Raw genomic sequence first — 16,974 nt, 5'->3', positions numbered from 1 at the left:
TCGCTCCGCATGCTCTTGAGTCACGCAAAGACACACGGTGAGCGCCGAGCAACGCAGCGTTCGGTGCGGCAACGAAATGTGTGCCGGAGCAAGCGGTACAAACCAAAGAACTCGATGTCTCGGAGGGAGAAACGATCTGCGCGAGCCAAACGTCTAGACCGGCACGGACAGTCGGGCCGCGACGCGCCATGAAGGCGGACGCGATCATGGGACTGACGCGTCCATGCGATCGTCCTCTATCTCGCTCGGGAGCACCACGCAGACGCATGACTCCTCGCCAGCAGCACAGCACACATCGCAGGGGACGCTTTCCCACCAGACGCGCTACGGCGCAGCGATCACGTCAGAGTCATCCCGCATTGGAGGCTGCACATAGGAACGCGGTATGAGCGGAAAGGGGAGCCGAGTCGCGTAAGCACGAGGGTCGAAGGACGCACGCTGGAAGTTAGAAGGGGAGAGAGTGAGAAAACTAATTAAACACAAGGGTATTGGGGCATCCTCGCACCGGTGTCCGCGCTGCCTCAATGCGCTCAAACGAGACTATGGGGAGGAACAGGCGAGCGGCGCGCCATCTGCCGGAGCAGCGCCGAACATTTCAAGGAGGGGGTCTTCTGTCTTTGCCGCAAGATGGCTTTGCGTGTGCGCCAAGCACAGAAGAAATGTAGCAGGAACGTGCTTCGCTACTCGTTTAACTGCGACTTCTGTAATTGACATGCTCATAAAACTGGTATACACCGCAGTATAAATTTCTATGGCACGTTTCTAATGCAACACCGCATTCACTAGAGGCGCTTTTGTCATGCTTTGAACCATCGATCTCATGGCTGAGTGGTAGCGTCTCCGTCTCACACACCGGAGACCCTGGTTCTATTCCCACCCAGCCCATCTTGCAAGTTTTTATTTATGAGTTGCCGTCCACCATTTTTCGCTCACGGCCAACGCAGCCGACACTGACGGCATGGGCTTTTCTAACACCAGCTCCTTAACGCTGTCGCGTTAAAACACAAACTAACCCTACTACAGATGTCGTATTTACCTGTGGCAATACTAATCAGTATTCCCAAGAGGAGCGTCCCTGCAGTGGAAAATAAAGAGCTCCAAAAGGGTGAAATGAGATATGGTGCGTCATGATTAACTGATCTGCAAGAGAAAAAATATATTAAAGAGCATGGTAACTAGTGTGCTGCCTTTTGATGCATCATTGCCGAAAACTTCTGGGAGTAATGATCATACACCAACATCAGATGCTGCCTAAGTGCAAGCGTCGTCTCCGTAGGTGCAAATAAAAGGCTGGTAACAAGAATACTGGACAATCAAGAACCCAGCAGCTCAATCATGTGCGCTTCAGTAGTATGCACTGTCTACCTATCACAAAGTGATATAAATTGAAGTTTCCTTGCACTTCGCTTTCAATAAGGTGGTGTAAACAAGACCATCAAAATACAACTACAATAACCCGCTTCATGTGTTTCGCACCTTTGCAAAACACTTAAATGAAATGAAGAAAGAACGCTTCGTCTCTTGTAGATTCTGAACAGAAATGCATTGTTCTGCCGTAAATTCTATAGCCGATGTCATTCTTATCGAGTTAACATAAATTTTCTGTACAGATAGTGGGTCTAGCCTGTTTCTTGGGTCCATTCCCGAGACAGAGCACGCGAAATTACGGGCGAATATGAGGTACTATTCTTTCTGTGTCCCGTTGTCTAAAGCGCAGTTACAACTATGTTCCCCGAAGCCAGCAGCCAACTAGTCGATCTAAGTCGCATAAGTGCTACTGTTCATGTGACCATAGCACGACTGGTCACCTTGATTTCCCGTACTATATATATATATATATATATATATATATATATATATATATGTATATATACCGTTAAGAGCAAGCGACGTGGGCTGAGGCGCCATACTTTTACTCGAAAGCCCACGTACTGCGTCATCCGCTTCTCCAGCCAGTGGGTTCGCAAATTGCCACATGTCCCTCTCGCCTCAAGAAAGTCTCAGTTCAGAAGGTGAAAGATAATGCCGCAATTTGGAGACTTAAAAAGCGTTCGTCCTCCACCTTTCTCCACCTAAAGGCGTTACTGAGCGGTTTATCTCATAGTTCACTGGCGGCACCTTGCGTAGAATTTTGTACAGACCTTACATAAGGGAACTCAACTTGACATCAGTGGAATGCTATGGTGTCTCGTAAAGTACTGAGTCAGTTACTTGAAGGTCAATCGGGAGAAACTTCCTGTCATAGAATACTTTGTTCTTTGTGGTAAGCGATCGAGTTCAAAACGACAGTTTACCTTGTTCAACAATTTATTCTGGTTGCTTTAATATGGCTGGGTAAGATACAATTCCAAACATCAATTACGAAAGTGCGTAACCCGCAACTTCCTGAAGCATTTCTTTTGTATTCGGCGATGACATTTCAGATAGCAGCTTAGTCTAAGACTTCTGTGGTTCATCGTGAAATGTGCTGACTGTGATTTGACCACTCCTTCATATCGTTGCACTGTGCATGATGGGATGACTTGAAGAGTTCATGCCTTCGGTTATGCTTTACTTAACTGCTTATTACTTTCCTGCTGTGAACCCTCTTCCATGATATGAAAGAAACTTCCGTGGTTTGCCGGCAGCAAAAAGGCTTATTCAGCATAAAATGTAGGCGTCGCTATTTTCATTTTCGTGAGGAAACGCCTAAACATGGCGAGTAACATGGTCAGTGGCCAAGTGGGTGAGTCTTTTTGATTAGCCTTATCTAGAAAATCCTCCAGTGGCGTTCATTCCAAGGAGATCAAAAGAATGTATAATTGGACGCATTGAGTCAAGTGATGCGTACTTCTTTGTTTTCGTCTTCTTGTACTATGAGCATGTGTCCCAATGCAAATGTCGTTGGCGACATCGGCTATTATATCTGGCCAGTAGAATTGTGCAGAGAGGAGTCAAAATTTTCTTTTCCTGCCAACGTCCCGAAAATGTTGAGCTTTCCCATGAATTGTTTAGCGTAGTGCATAAGGCCCATATATCAACCTTAGGCCTTTCTTCTGGCGATCCCTATGCCTTTCTCTAGCGTGTACATTGCTTTGGGGCACTCGTTATTATATTTCTGAAGATATGTGGGTGAGAGAAGCTTCACTATAGGAGCTTTAGAAAGTGCGTCAGCTTGAACATTGCTTATGGCTTCCTCGTGTTTGATGTTCACCTTACACATTGAAAACTTTAACGACAACTGAAAGAGCTAATGTTGATGACTCTTGACATTCCTCAGCTCCTGTAGCGCAGAATGGTTCGTTGCAACACTGAACGGCTTCCCATGTGGATAGCAATGCCACTTAACAATCGCATCTATGATGGGAAGGCATTTTCTGTGTGCGATGGTGTAGTTACCTTCGTTCTAAAGTATATTTATATGAAATATTGGTAACGGGATGTTCATTGTCTGTATAACCTGACGGATTCAGCACAGCACCACTTCCTTTACAAGATGTATCGCAGTATACAGTAGAGGTCTTGGAGCGTTCTATATGTGAAGCCGTTCAGTTATGCCCTTCTTGAGTTAAAGAAGCTCGCTTGCATACTTCTATTCACGTCTACCTAGTTTATTTGCGGGGTAGTACTGTGCGAGGAAAAGCGATATCGCTGAGATGACGGATGCAGTGGCGATGATTGTTTACGGTGCCAAAAATGCTTAAGGTCCTTTGTCTTGGTGTTGGACAATTATTTATCGCAACAACGTGGCCTTGGTTAGGTGTCAAAGTTCCTTGTGAAATTTTGAGGTCCAAATACGCGATGCTCGACATGAAAAATTGAAACGTTTCGCGCTTCAATTCCACATTCTAGGCCTTAGAAGCTTTCAGTATTCCCTCGAGAAGGCACACATGGTCGCCAGAAATCTCGGAATAGAGGACAACATTGTCAAAACAGTCTATTACAATATGCAGTCAATGTTTCGCTATGATTGCATTCATGGCTGCTTTAAATGTAGCATGAGTGCTCTTTAACCCGAACGACCTCACCAGCCATTTATACCAGCCATTAGTAAATCAATGTATCTTTTCTGAATGTTGAAAGGATGCAGTCGGGCACGCCGGTATATGGAAGTTACATTCAGCGTAGTAAAGAACTCCCAAGTGTTGAAGCACATCGTCAATCTGTGGAATTTGGTGATAGCCGGGCACCATTCTGCAGTTCAACTTGTGGTAGTTGTTACATAAACGAGTGCGTCCGTCGCCATTCTTTTCCGCTTGAATGACTGATGCGGCGTAGGGGACAATTAAGGCCTCGCAGCTCCTTACTTAACAAGGATGTCAACTTGTTTCTTATTTCTGCGTTGTCTCTTTGCAAACATCTGTATCGTGCCCTATTAATTGGAACAACAATCGTGTGTGCGATTCTATGAACTCAGTATAGATGCATCCAATATCCGTATGTCATTTCGAGAAGACACCTTCATATTTAAAGAACACTCGAGCGTAGCCGCTTGCCGGTTCAGTGTTTTGATTAGAGAGGTTTTCTGGCTTCCCTCATCGCCCCATTCACGTGCGTTGAAAATGTTACGTGCTTCCGTAACTGTCTTAGCTTACATGTTTACATAAATGTTGAAGCAGGAGATGCTGTCTAGACCAACATTCAACTCTGTTCTCATGTATATCAGCACGTGCACATCTACTTTCTTTGTGATGTTTCTAATCTGCAATTGACTGACCATGTGACAAATCCTAATGCTTGATGCAACGTGTTGAACTGTGATGCTACAGTATCTCATCAACTGAAGTCGGAGCTGTCTGTACACAGCCTCACTAATACAAATAATCATTCCTCCTCTATAGAGAGTTGCAGTGATTGGTTTTCAGTTGATGGGAGCGATAAAGCGTATTAGTGAAACTCGGGGTTCCTCTTACTTTTTCCAGATGCAGTCTCAAGAGCAGACACGCACCACGGCGCAGACATTCATTGTGGCAATGAAAATGTCGGAGGAACACAGCAGCTGAGCAGTATCTACATTCGTTTCCAGGAACACGCGGGCTAGATGTCAATGTTGAGTGTTGCGGTCTGCTGAAGGGATGTAGATTTCTTGGAATTGTACTGGTACTTAAAGTAAAGGAAAGTTATCTCACTCGTTTCATGGATGTCTCAACTCATTGTACCGCGGCGAGGAACTCTGATGGTAAGGTGAAAGACAGTCCGGCTAGCACTAATTCAACGTGAGAAGGAACATCGTCAGTCAACCCATAGATGATGTGGTACCCTTCGAGGTAGGCCAAGGCACCGAATTCCCTTTTTCCGACATAACCTGGATGGTCTCGTCTCCTCCATTCAGCCGGCAGTGCATGAAAAGCCGGCAGGCATCTCCAGTGGCTATCGCAAAGTGTTCCTTTATGCTTGAGTTCTTCCCGTGAATTGCTGTGGCCAAATGTCGCTGTGAGGTACCACATCAACGCTTCCCCTTCCATGTAATAATTGAGGTTACTGACCCAATGAAACTGCGTCCGCGGTGCTCCAGCCCCCTTGAACTCGAAAAGAGGAAGCCACTTGTCAACAGGGACGTCTTTGGGCTTCATTTGTACTTGTAATGGTGAGCGGAGGCTTACGACTAGCCATGGCAGGTTGGTGAGGTGCATCCTTTCGACCTGTGTAACGTCAGAAGCAAGGGACGTGCCTTGCCTGAAACGCCTTACCCTTTCTCTAAAGCATGCGCGCTTCTTCATCGTCCGCTTCTCCAGTCATCGCCTTCTTCAATCGATATATATATTCTACGCTCAGGGTGATGGCTTCAAAGCCACTGGCCAGCTGAGGCTCTCGTAGATGACGCAGTGCAAGAGCCATGCAAACGAGAAAATTTACTGCCCGATGCCCCCAATAAACAGGACTGCCTCCTCGTCGCCGTTCCTCGCGCGCCCGCCACAGGTTGGTAGCACATGACACCTCACGAAGCATGAGCCAGGCCCAGATGATGGCGGCACAGTGGTGCAGCCATGCAGCCGGCGTTTCCACACTGCCCCCTTCGGTGCGGATCACGGATTCATGTCGAGGTCGAGGAGGTCCTCCATGGGTGATTGAGGCTCAGGTGGAGCAAGTGCGTCGGCACCCTGCGGAGTTTTGTATTTTAGGAAAGACCTCCTCTTTAAGAAGGTGTGGTCACAAAGACTGGAGGAGAGGAACAGTGATCTCCACAGTGGTGTAACTGGTGACTAAAGGCCAGGATTGAAAAGCGCAGGGGCGACGATCCTGGCCCGGTGGATAGACCCCGCTTGATGGACGTGCCCAGATATGTTCGGGATGCGGTTACGGGGCACATAATTCGTGTTTTATCGGGTTTGTATATGGGTGGTTGCTCTGAGTGTTATCTCTTTATGATGAGAAGGGTCCTGAATGGCTCGGGAACCAGCCCTTGCTAGTACCCAATGAATGGTCGAAGCTGCAATCCCCAAGACAGCCGCGACACCCTACCAACGCAGTGGTTCGCGAGATCAAGGGCCATCCAGGAAGCGACGGTGCGGCGGCCACCGAGAAGTGAACGGCGATAAGAATCGAGTAATGGGGCACACCGGTTCTGGATCCACGGACATTGGCGGTACTCGCGTTTAGAGTGGGGCAATTGGTATATGCGAGTTGCAGTGCATGGAATTGCAGGCATGTCTATGCGGTTAGAAAACTTCATAAGTAAAGCTTGATATTTTGTAGCTTCAGTGTAGATAAAGCCAGCAAAAGAGGTCACAAGAATGCTACAAGTCTAAAGAAGAGAGCTTACCGTTATAGCGCTTGAATTTCGAGACAAGTACTGGCCCAGCTAGGCTGTCGGTTGTCGTGTCTTGCAAGCGGTAATATAAATTACCAACGTTGGGTGAAATAGCAAATGAACCATCCCATCAAGGTGCTAAGGTTGCCTAAAAACCTTTAGCTGAGTTGATCATTTGATGCGTACGAAGCAATATTAGGTCATTACGTTCACTGAGCACTATGGGGGTGTGGGTTATATTGGCACGTTTTCTCGAGCCGAGCATTATGAAATTGTTCCCGAACAGCGTTAATAGCGGTTGTGAGCCTCTTACGTCATGCATTCACGGAAGGTGGTTATCAAATAGGCTGAATGTGATAGCACCGAGGTGCAGTTTCCTGGAAATGAAATTACTGTGCCAGAGTTCAGATGTGCAGGTGTAAAACCAGTGGATCTGTTGACCGTGCTACGCGTCGCAAATGCTATTTCCGGAAGCTCAATATTCCATGTACTGTGGTTGGTAGTATGTTCCATAAGCATTGGCCGCAGGTTTTTATTGATGCGTTCGGTTACGTTAGCCTGTGGATCGTATGCCGTTGTTGTATTCTGTTTGACGGTGAAAGAGAATAGGTGTTGGAGAATGCGAGACACGCGAAACAACTGGCGTTTGAGGTTATCAGTTGTGGTGGGAAACCAAAACGCGGGATGACATCGAGGAGCAAGTGCCAAATTTTCTGTGAAGTAAGTGAACGCAATAGGTATAAAAACCAACCTACTTCTTAAAGAGGTCGGTAACCACCAATTAGTAGCAGTTGACCCACGGAGATGGGAGGAAGTGTCCCATTACATCACACTCGGCCGATTTGAAGGACTGCATATAACTGCACTCTGCAACTGGCTGCATCAAGCTAGGTGGAAGCGCGCCACGTAGTTTTACTCTTTGAGAATTTGAAGAGCTGCGCACGTATTGTAAGACGTCCTGCCACATGCCTGGCCAAGTAGCAGTCTGACTTGTCATAATTCTTGCAGGTAGAACTGTGATAATCCAAAGCAGAACAGTGGAAGTCACTTGTAAAGGCCGTTCTGAGACTATGAGACTATTCGGCATCACGACACGAAATGAATATATATATATATATATATATATATATATATATATATATATATATATATATATATATATATATATATATATATATATATCGTGGAGACCCCTTTTGGACCCCTGTCTCCTGTTCACGCGAGACTTGGGCCATTCGCCCGCGCGGTCACTGGGGACACGCAGTCCCTAGCCTTATTTTGGATAGTGTACATTCCACGCGGCAGCTGGCGCCGGCACGACGTGGAGCCTGCTGCTTGCGCGCGCGGCTCGCGCTACGCCATGCGCCGCGCGTAAGAACAGTGCCTGAGAAGCGGGCCTTTCTCGCCCTCTCTTCGGCTTCCCTCTCCTTCAGCATCGGAGGTGCGCGGGCGCTTTCGCCCGGAGAGATTGACTTTCGGTGTTATACGCTGTCGGACGTGCGGACCCACTTGGTCCCGCGCCCCTATGAGCGAGGCGGCCGCCTTCTGTGTGGCGAACCTGCTGGCAAGAACCAGCGTGGCGGAGCAGAGTTCCCGGGAGCTTTCAGCCGTAGTATGCGAATGCCACCCCAGTGCTGTATTCCTGTATTGTACGCGCATTTTTTTACATAACAGGGAACAAACCCCATTATTTGGTGCTGGAGTCGTCTCTACGCTTTGCCGCTGAGTCAGCGAACCCACCGCGTCGCCCCTTTGCGTGCGCTGAGGAGTGGGGTCGAGCTGCGTGTCTCCTTAGACCTTAGCTAGCCGCGTCCGGGCACGTTAGCCCGAAGCACCACATATCTTGCACCCAACTAGGTTTCCGCATGGCGTCGGAGCAGGTCCCTTTGCGGCCCCCGTCACAGCCTGAGTCCTTGGTTGCAGACCTTCTGTCGTTTGAGGCAGCGGACAATGCTGTAAGCTTCAGGGATGCTCTTCGGGGCAACCCCCTGCTATCAGATGCCAGGTGCGGCCCGCTAGGGACGCCCATTGGTTAGTCCGTTCACCAGCGCACCCTACGGCCCAAGCAGCGTGAGCCCTTTACCTGCTCAGCTACTTCGGCCTTCTGCCGAGCAGGAGCCATCCCGCTCTGCCGGCGACTGCGATACGCTATCCGGCCTCAGTTGGCCTGGAGGGCTACCTTTTCGCAGCACCGTCGGCCGGACTCCCTTAGGCTCACACGACATTTCTGCACCATTCGCCGGTCCCTTAGGGCCACGAGCGGGCACATCCCGTCAGGCACTTTGTGAGCCTCGTTCGGACCAGTCGCTGCTGCACACCGCAGCCGCGCAGTTGCTATCATCGCTGCTGCAAATGGCGCAATCTCGGGCTAGTGTCAGGCCTCCCATGGTGGACCTCAGTCCACCTAGGCCTGCCCTGCCGAGCAACTTCAAGGTACATATTGCGACGTACAGCGGTTACTCAGACCGCATGAAGGCTAATGAATACGTGGGGTCTCTATGCCAATACCAGAAAGCCATTATGATGGAAAACAGCGTGATTTTGGGCACCATACTGCCTGTCTCGCTGACCGCCCAAGCAGCGCGGTGGTACCGCCTAGTCGGACAGCGCGCTCGTAGCATGGAGGAGCTTAGAACGTTGTTCAGTCAGGCGTTCCTCCAACTTGAATATGGGCGACGCATGCGGCGCGAGTTGGAGCTACGAACCCAACACAGAGATGAATATTTGCACGAGTACTTGAGAGCCATGCAGGAGCTTTATTTCCTTGAGCAGAGCACTCGGCGTCGAACTCTGAAAAGGTGGAGTGGGTGATTTGGCAAGCCCATCTAACCTTCGCCGCTTACCTTCGAAATGGTCGGTTGCACGACCTGGACGATTTGGCCGCTGAAGCGAAGCTTATTCAGGGTGACATTCTGGCCCCGCGGGCCTGCCGCCTGGCGCCGCCTGAGTCGTTGTCCCTTGAGCCCCGGTGCGCTTGCAACGGCGGCAACGTGCTTACGCCCGCCCCATTCCGGCAAACCGACGCAACAGCAGCCCTCATTGGAGAAACGGAGCGAGGCGCGTGGGAGCTTTCTGACCACGCTCTTGACGCGTACTCGTACGCCAGGCGGACGCGCACAGTAACCCAGCCCGGCCGAGCAAGAAACTGGGACCATCGAAGCGACCCGGCGGTGGAAACTGATACCAATGCCCACGCGGCGCAACAGAACCCACCTTAGAACTGGGGTTAAACAGCGCGAAACAGACGAAGATACAAGGAAACAAATACCACAGACAAGCGCTGAAACCACCGCTAGCGCGCAGCGCGCCGCGAGGAGATCTACCTGCACGCAGCGTCGTCTGCTACAAGTGCAATAAGGCGGGCCACATGGCCCGGGAGTTCACAAACCGCGGCGCTACCGAAGGGCACAATCGCCCCACAGGAAACGGCTTACGCCGCCGGTGACTCTGCCTTCGCCGGCGGTGCCTGAAACAAGGGCTTCCTTAGCCCCGGTGGGGTGTAGGGTAGGACTGGATGACCTGTCGCCAGCCCCCTTCTTTAGGTTCACTATCGCTGGTCGAACGTTTGCAGCGCTACTGGACAGCGGCGCCTCAGCCTCGCTGTTCGGGGAGGAAGTTTTGGCTCACTTACGCCGGCACACTGTCCGGCTGCGAGCCTGCAACACCGCCTTCCATCTTGCGAGTGGTGCCGCTACCTCGTGTGGCTCGGCAAGATTAGTTGTGTGCTGGGAGGAGCCTGTACACCGTCACAGGTTCGTGTACCTCCCTGTTCTGTCCGTCCCCGTGATATTAGGCCGAGACTTTCTGCCCACACTGGGATAGAAGAATACAAAGGATACAAACAAAGGATACTGGGAGGGCCCTTGTGCGCCCCTAAAACCTTTTGCTCACTTCCCTGTCGCTGCGGTGGCCCCTAGAGCCCCAGGCTCGACACCATGGCAGAAAGAGAGGCGAGTCCCATTGACCCTCCAGACACCGGCTGCCACGAAACCCGCTGTACGCCGACCCTCGTCGGCCAGCGAAGCGGGCAGAGCTTGTTGCGAGACTCATTCTCCCGAGCCGACCGCAGTGCTAGGGATAGGATTTCATGTTATCCTACGATCGCAAGCGCGCGCGGCGGAGCGAACCGCTCGCTGCCGCCTTTGCCTGGCAGTTTGTCGGAAGGTGAGAAGGCGCGCCTGTCATTGCTGCAGAACCAATTTCCCGCGATGTTTACCGATCGGCCTTGACGCACCACTCTTGTGCTACACCGGATCGACACAAGCGATGGGCTACCGTGGAAATGCAGTCCTAGACCCGTGAGTTTGGCCAGAATGGAAGCTATCGACCTCGCAATGTACGAAATGATCGAGACTGGCGTAATCCCACGATCTAATAGTCCGTGGGGCTCTTCGTAGTGCTCGTCCCGAAAAAAGACGGCTCCTCTCGTCTTTGCGTGGATTTCCGCCGACTCAGTGAAGTCATTCGCAAGGATGCTTACCCTTAGCCAAGCATTGACTCAATCGTGGCCAGCCTAGGTGGTCCTCATTATTTTACCACTCTAGATGCTAGCCGCTGTTACCTGCAAGTTCAGATGGAGCAAAGGGACGCGGAGAAAACCGCTTTTACCTCACATCGAGGCTTGTACGAGTCCACTCGCATGCCCTTTGGCTGCTCGGGCACTGCAGCGACTTTCCAGAGATTGATGGACAGAGTTCTGGGAAGGGCAAAATTGCAATACGCCCTAGCCTGCCTAGACGATATTGTCCTCTTCTCTCGCACTTTTGAGGAACACCTCCGCCAATTGGAAAACATCCTTGGAAGGCTGCACGCTGCCGGGATCACTCTGAACCAGAAGAAAGCTCAAATCGCAGAGACCCGTGTCTCACTGGTGGGTTTACAATAGTGCGAGGCGGTGTTTTGCCGAGGGAGGACAAGTTCTGAGCTATCCTCGAGTATCCAACGCCGGCGAACATACAGGCGCTCAGACGCTTTTCTGTCGTGGTGAATTACTGCCGCCAATTTGTGCCCAACTGCGCCGCTCTACAGGCTCCCTTATACAGACCTTACTCTACAGCTCCTCTACAGACCTCGTTGTTGAGGAAGTCTACAAGCTGCAGCTGGGGTCCAGAGCAAGGTGTTGCCTCCAGGGCTCTCCCTATAGCTTTCGAGGACACAGCAGAGCTGAACCTGCCCGACCTGAACAGGGAGTTCATAGTCCAAGCTGACGCGAGTGACCTGGGAATAGGTGCGGTGCTGCTCCAAGAACAGGAGGACGTTCTTCAGCCAGTGGTCTTTTTCAGCCGGTCTTTGTCAGCCGGTCGTTGACGCCCACCGAGCGTAACTATTCCGTGACCGAACGTGAGTGTCTAGCGATAGTGTTCGCTCTGCGTAAGTTCGATCACTACGTCGACGGAGTGCCTTTTGTTGTTGAAATGGATCACATGGCGCTCACCTCGTTAAACCGTTTGTGCGAGCCCTCAGGCGCCTCACACACTGGGCATTGACGTTAGAGCTCTACAACTTTCTGGTTCGCTATCGGAAGGGGAGCACAAACATGGTAGCCGACGCCTTGTCGCGCGCCCCCGTTTTGAGACCCGGACACTTTTGACTGGCACCCCTCCGCGACAGTCTCCGAACGAAGCCGGAGCTCTTGTCTCCAATGGCACGGAAGGAGCGAGTTCAGGTGGCTGTGCCGCCTATAAGCCGCCATCGCCGGACAAACGTGCGTACCTGCTGGACCCTGTAACGTCCATGGGTATCGCATGCAACAGACAGGAGCTGCTGGAAGCTCAGCGCAACGACCCATTTTGTCAGCAAATCGCTGACGAGATCGAAAAAGAGCACACCTCCGGGAAGGAGGAAGGCGGCAACGCCGATGTGCGCAAATTGACAGCTGGTATTGCTGTTGGCGCCGTGCGAGACGCACCCCGTATTGTTGCAGGCATGTTGGAATCGTTTCTGCTGGATGCTGATGGAGTGCTCCTGTGCTATATTCCTTCTGAAAAGGCTCCTCATGAGTCCTTCAAGGTGGTGATTCACAGCAGTCTACGCAGGGCCACTTTGAGCTATTTTCATGACTCGCGGTTGGCCGAACACGCCAGTGGCCGTAAGACTTATCTTCAGTTGTGCCGCTCCGAAACCTGGCCAGGCATGAAGCGTGATTTCATTATTAGGCATGAAGCGTGAATCTTCATTATTCTCGCTCACACCGCGTGTGTCAAAGTGTGAAGCCGCGTAGTGGCAAACCCCCGGGTCTCATGCAGCCGATCGAGAGCCAGCTACCCTGGCAAATTGCGGCCTGTGACGTTATGGGACCTTTACCAAGAAGCTGGCAAGGTCACACATTCCTGCTGGCCGTCACAGATCATTCCACGAAGTGGGTAACCCTTCTTCCCCTTCGAAAGCTAACGGCAGGCGCCATATGGGACAAGTTGCTCGAGGTATTCATCCGCGTTGGCTTTCCGGCGGAGCTGATCATGGACAACGCGTCATATTTCACGACCAAGGTGCTCGTCGATATCTGTGCAGCCTTTGGCATTAACACCGCAAAACAACGACTTATCACCCTCATGCCAATCCCACCGAGTGGATGAACCGAAATGTGAAGCCTTTGCTCGCAGCTTTTGCCCGGCAACACAGGGACTGGCACGCCTGTCTCCGTGAGATAGGTTTTTCTTTGCGCACATCGGGTAAACAGTTCGACTGGGGCATGTACCCAGTCGACTTCGGGAGAGAGCTGCCAAATACTATGGATCGCGTTCTGCAAACCGGCAACGGCGCGAGCGCCGTTGCGTCGGGTCTCCCCGATTACGCGGTGCAAGTGCACGCTAGGGTGAGCTAGGCCCTTTCTCATGTACGCACCAACCTGGCGAAAGCACGCGCTGGACAAAAGACACAATACGACCGGTCGCATAGAGAGGTGCATTATGAAGTAAGTTACCCCGTCCACAGGCGCAATCATGTACTGAGTGACGCAACAAAGGGCATCTCAGCCTCACTGTCAGCCAAGTGGCCGGGCTCATACCGAGTAGAGACCAAAATGTCCCCTTGTGTATGAGCTGATGGATTCAAGCGGTAGACCATCCGGCGGTCCAGTGAACGTTTCTGACCTCTAAACCTTTCGTTGCCAGAAGCAACAACTGGGAAGAGGAAAAGACACAGCAAGCGCAACCGAGCAAGACGGCGGATCTCAATCCACGCACTCGCCCGTATAAGTTGCGAAAACGCTCTTAGTCGCCGCTTCTCGCTGGTAGGCAGGGGGACCTTATTCCCCGTCGAGATGGCGGGCGGAGAGGTGTGACTATAGCGTAAACGCACGCGTTAAAGCGCAAGAAAGGCACTCATTAGCCGAATAAGACGCTTTTTCATAGTGCGCAGCTTCTGCTGAGGGCCATGGTAAACCAAAGTGAGCCGCGAGCCCGCCGGTGTGAACTGTGAAAGCGGACCTAGCCGTTGCCATACTGTTCGCGCATGGGGAACTTTATCCTCCAGTTGCGCTCGAGTGACATGAAAGGCACGGTTAGCGTTTCAGCGCTCGCCGGAGGGTCACATGAGGCTACCACAAGCCCAATGCGCCCCTTTCCGTGAGCCTCCTCCTTCCCTTTGGCAGCCGCCTGCAAGGGTGAATGTGCCAGAACGATGCTTGATTGGCAAGCTGACGGACGCATTGTGAGCTTCGTGTTCTGTGTATGAACATTGTCGTCGGACTGTGAGGTTTGCTGTTGGTGTGTTGTTATCATCGGAGTGCGTATTAGTTGTTTGAAGTGCTAACTGTCAGGCTGGTGCTACACAGACGCCTACAATGAACTCGTCCCAGCATGCCTCGAGGACATCGACCGACTCACCCATGTCTCACGGGAGCCGCCGCCACCGCTGCAGGCACCTCCAGTCGCAAGCCGTTCGGGAAGCCACTATGGTCGCACTCGCTCCTAAGACCACAGCACGACCCGCTGTCCAATCTAGCGCGTCTACCACCTCCACATCCTTCTAGTGCGGTCGTGGCCTGCGTCTCCACAGCCAGGTGCCCGTTTGCCTTCACGCCACCATGTCGCTAAGTGGGCCTTCCAATCCGGCTCTGAAGCGCCACTTTGCTTCGTGTCGACGAAATGGTGGAAGGAACAAAGGAAGGTGGAGAACGAAATGAGCGGGCGAGAGATCCCACGCATCTTCCGCGGCCGCACGGTATCAGCCATGGTCGAGGCCTTGGGCGGAGCGGTCATGGCTCCTGACCCTTCGGCAGTGTACTGGGGCATCTGCAGTGTGCTGCGGCTGTGCCGGTCCTATGACTCCAGCGGGTTGCACAAGCTTCACGTTAGGGGGACAGCGCCGGCTGCCGCGGAGCCCGGGACGGATCCAGCCACACAGGTGCTGAAGAACACCGACCCGGGCGTCAACCCTGCCCTGCTGCGTTCCGTTGTCGGCACTCTCGCCTCGGAGCCTTTTTTCGCGGTGACCATCGCTGCAGCTGTCCAGCAGGCGACAGCGCTGGCGCCCCTCTACAGCTTAGTCCTTTATCCGGAAGACGGAGGCACCGACCCTGTGGGAGAGTCTCCAATTCGATATTTTCGCTTGAGAAAATAAAACAGGTCAGACGTCAGTTTCGCCATTGATTCATGTGGGCAGCTTGGCAACAACTACGGAATGCCGCCAAATGCTGTTTCTTGCTTACGCAGTTTGCCAGTCTTTTCCCCGGAACCATCGTCCCTGCTGCTGCCTTCACGCGGCTGACTGCACCATCACCGGTGCAATTGCACGTGGCTGAGATCGAGGAAGCTGCGCAGGTCTGCATTATCGCCTACGTGTGTCATGGGTGCGGGCCATCAATCTGCTCATCTCTGCTGCTAGACACCGCCCTCAACGTTGCCATTCCCGACAAACCCATCAGCAACCCTTCTAGCTCAGCGACATCATAAGGCAGGGGTTTACAAGCACTGTGTGCGGTTCCCCTCATCAGTGGGCAGCTTGGAAACAGCTACGGAATGCCGCCTAAATGCTCTTTCTTGCTTATGCAGGTATATTACCGCAAAAATGCTCATTGTTTAAAGTCCGACGATCGTTTTTTGCTGTTGCTGTGTTGCCCACGCCACTTTTTTTCATGACGTATGCTATGTTGACGGCCCTCAACCGCCTTCTCTTGAGTGGTGATATCGAGCTTAACCCTGGACCCACTACGGGAAGCCGGTCGAATAAATCTACTAAAAAGCGTCGCGCTTCCTTGGGCCATTCAAGCCGCTCTGCTAATTCGCCGAGGGTTTCTAATCCTACTGAAGAGCTGGTGGTTGAGGAAGCATTGTCGAACTCCGATAATCCTGTGCTTGTACAACTTTTGACTGAAATATTGACTAACAATAAGGACATGGCTCGCGACATTGCAGAGATAAAAAGTTATGTTGGTGTGCGCTTCGGGGCACGTGAATTGCACATTTTCGGTGTTGAAAAGGCATTGGCCACCCCTGCTTCACGGCCTGAAAATGGTCAATTACATAACGAAATAACTGCACTGAAGCGTTCAGTCTCTGAGTTGACTGGAAAGAATGAAGATCTAGAAAATCGGTCTAGGTGTAACAACATTATTTTACATGGCTTATTAGAAACTGTTGATGAAACTCACGATTCCCTTCTTTCCAAAATATCTGAATTATTTCAACAGAGTCTTGGTATTCAATGTCCTCGCATCGAACGCCTCGATCGTTTGGGAAGAGCTCCTGAAAACCATCCACGCCCGGTAATCTTGAAAATGCTTGATTTTAATGACAAGCTTACTTTGCTGAAGAATGGTTTTAGGCTTACGGATTCCGGACATAGGCTTTCTGATGACTTTTCACCCATAGTTCGTGGAATTCGGAAGAAACTATGGGAGGCGTCCAGTCAGCATCGCAACAATGGGTCTTCTGTTAAGATTAGGTTTGACCATATTTTCATTGACAACATTCGGTATAACTGGTGCGATTCCACAAACTCTCTTGTAAAAATCTCTAATCGTCGCAACTTTTGTAAGACAGCAGGTCCCGCATCACAGTCAGCTATAGGTGGAACTGCTACAACCCAAAGATATCTTACCATTATGAACATCAACGCTAGAAGTATAGCTAATAAATTTTCCCTTTTTCTTGCGCTTGTTTTGTCCGATTCACCTGACATAATTGGTATCACCGAAACTTGATTACATGCGGTATTCCTGACTCGGAATTTACAACGCCAGGTTACGCCACCATGCGAAATGATCGTCATAATCAAAGAGGTGGTGGTGTTGCATTGCTTTT

General features: G+C 51.2%; 1 protein-coding gene across 2 annotated transcripts in view; it reads right to left on the bottom strand.

The window, feature by feature from the left end:
* The window catches only part of LOC135896874 (sodium-coupled monocarboxylate transporter 1-like), an 80,201-nt gene that overhangs the window by 14,805 nt on the left and 48,422 nt on the right, over window positions 1–16,974 (bottom strand). For both annotated transcript variants that reach the window (XM_065425377.2, XM_070539557.1), the window contains exon 9: window positions 1,037–1,140. In XM_065425377.2, coding sequence (XP_065281449.2) covers window positions 1,037–1,140 — 104 coding nt within the window. The remainder of the gene's footprint in view (window positions 1–1,036; window positions 1,141–16,974) is intronic.

Source organism: Dermacentor albipictus, chromosome 5, assembly GCF_038994185.2.
Source record: "Dermacentor albipictus isolate Rhodes 1998 colony chromosome 5, USDA_Dalb.pri_finalv2, whole genome shotgun sequence".
Classification (NCBI taxonomy): domain Eukaryota; kingdom Metazoa; phylum Arthropoda; class Arachnida; order Ixodida; family Ixodidae; genus Dermacentor; species Dermacentor albipictus.
The sequence above is the reverse complement of the archived record's forward strand: the minus strand, read 5'-3'. Positions and strand labels throughout refer to the sequence as shown.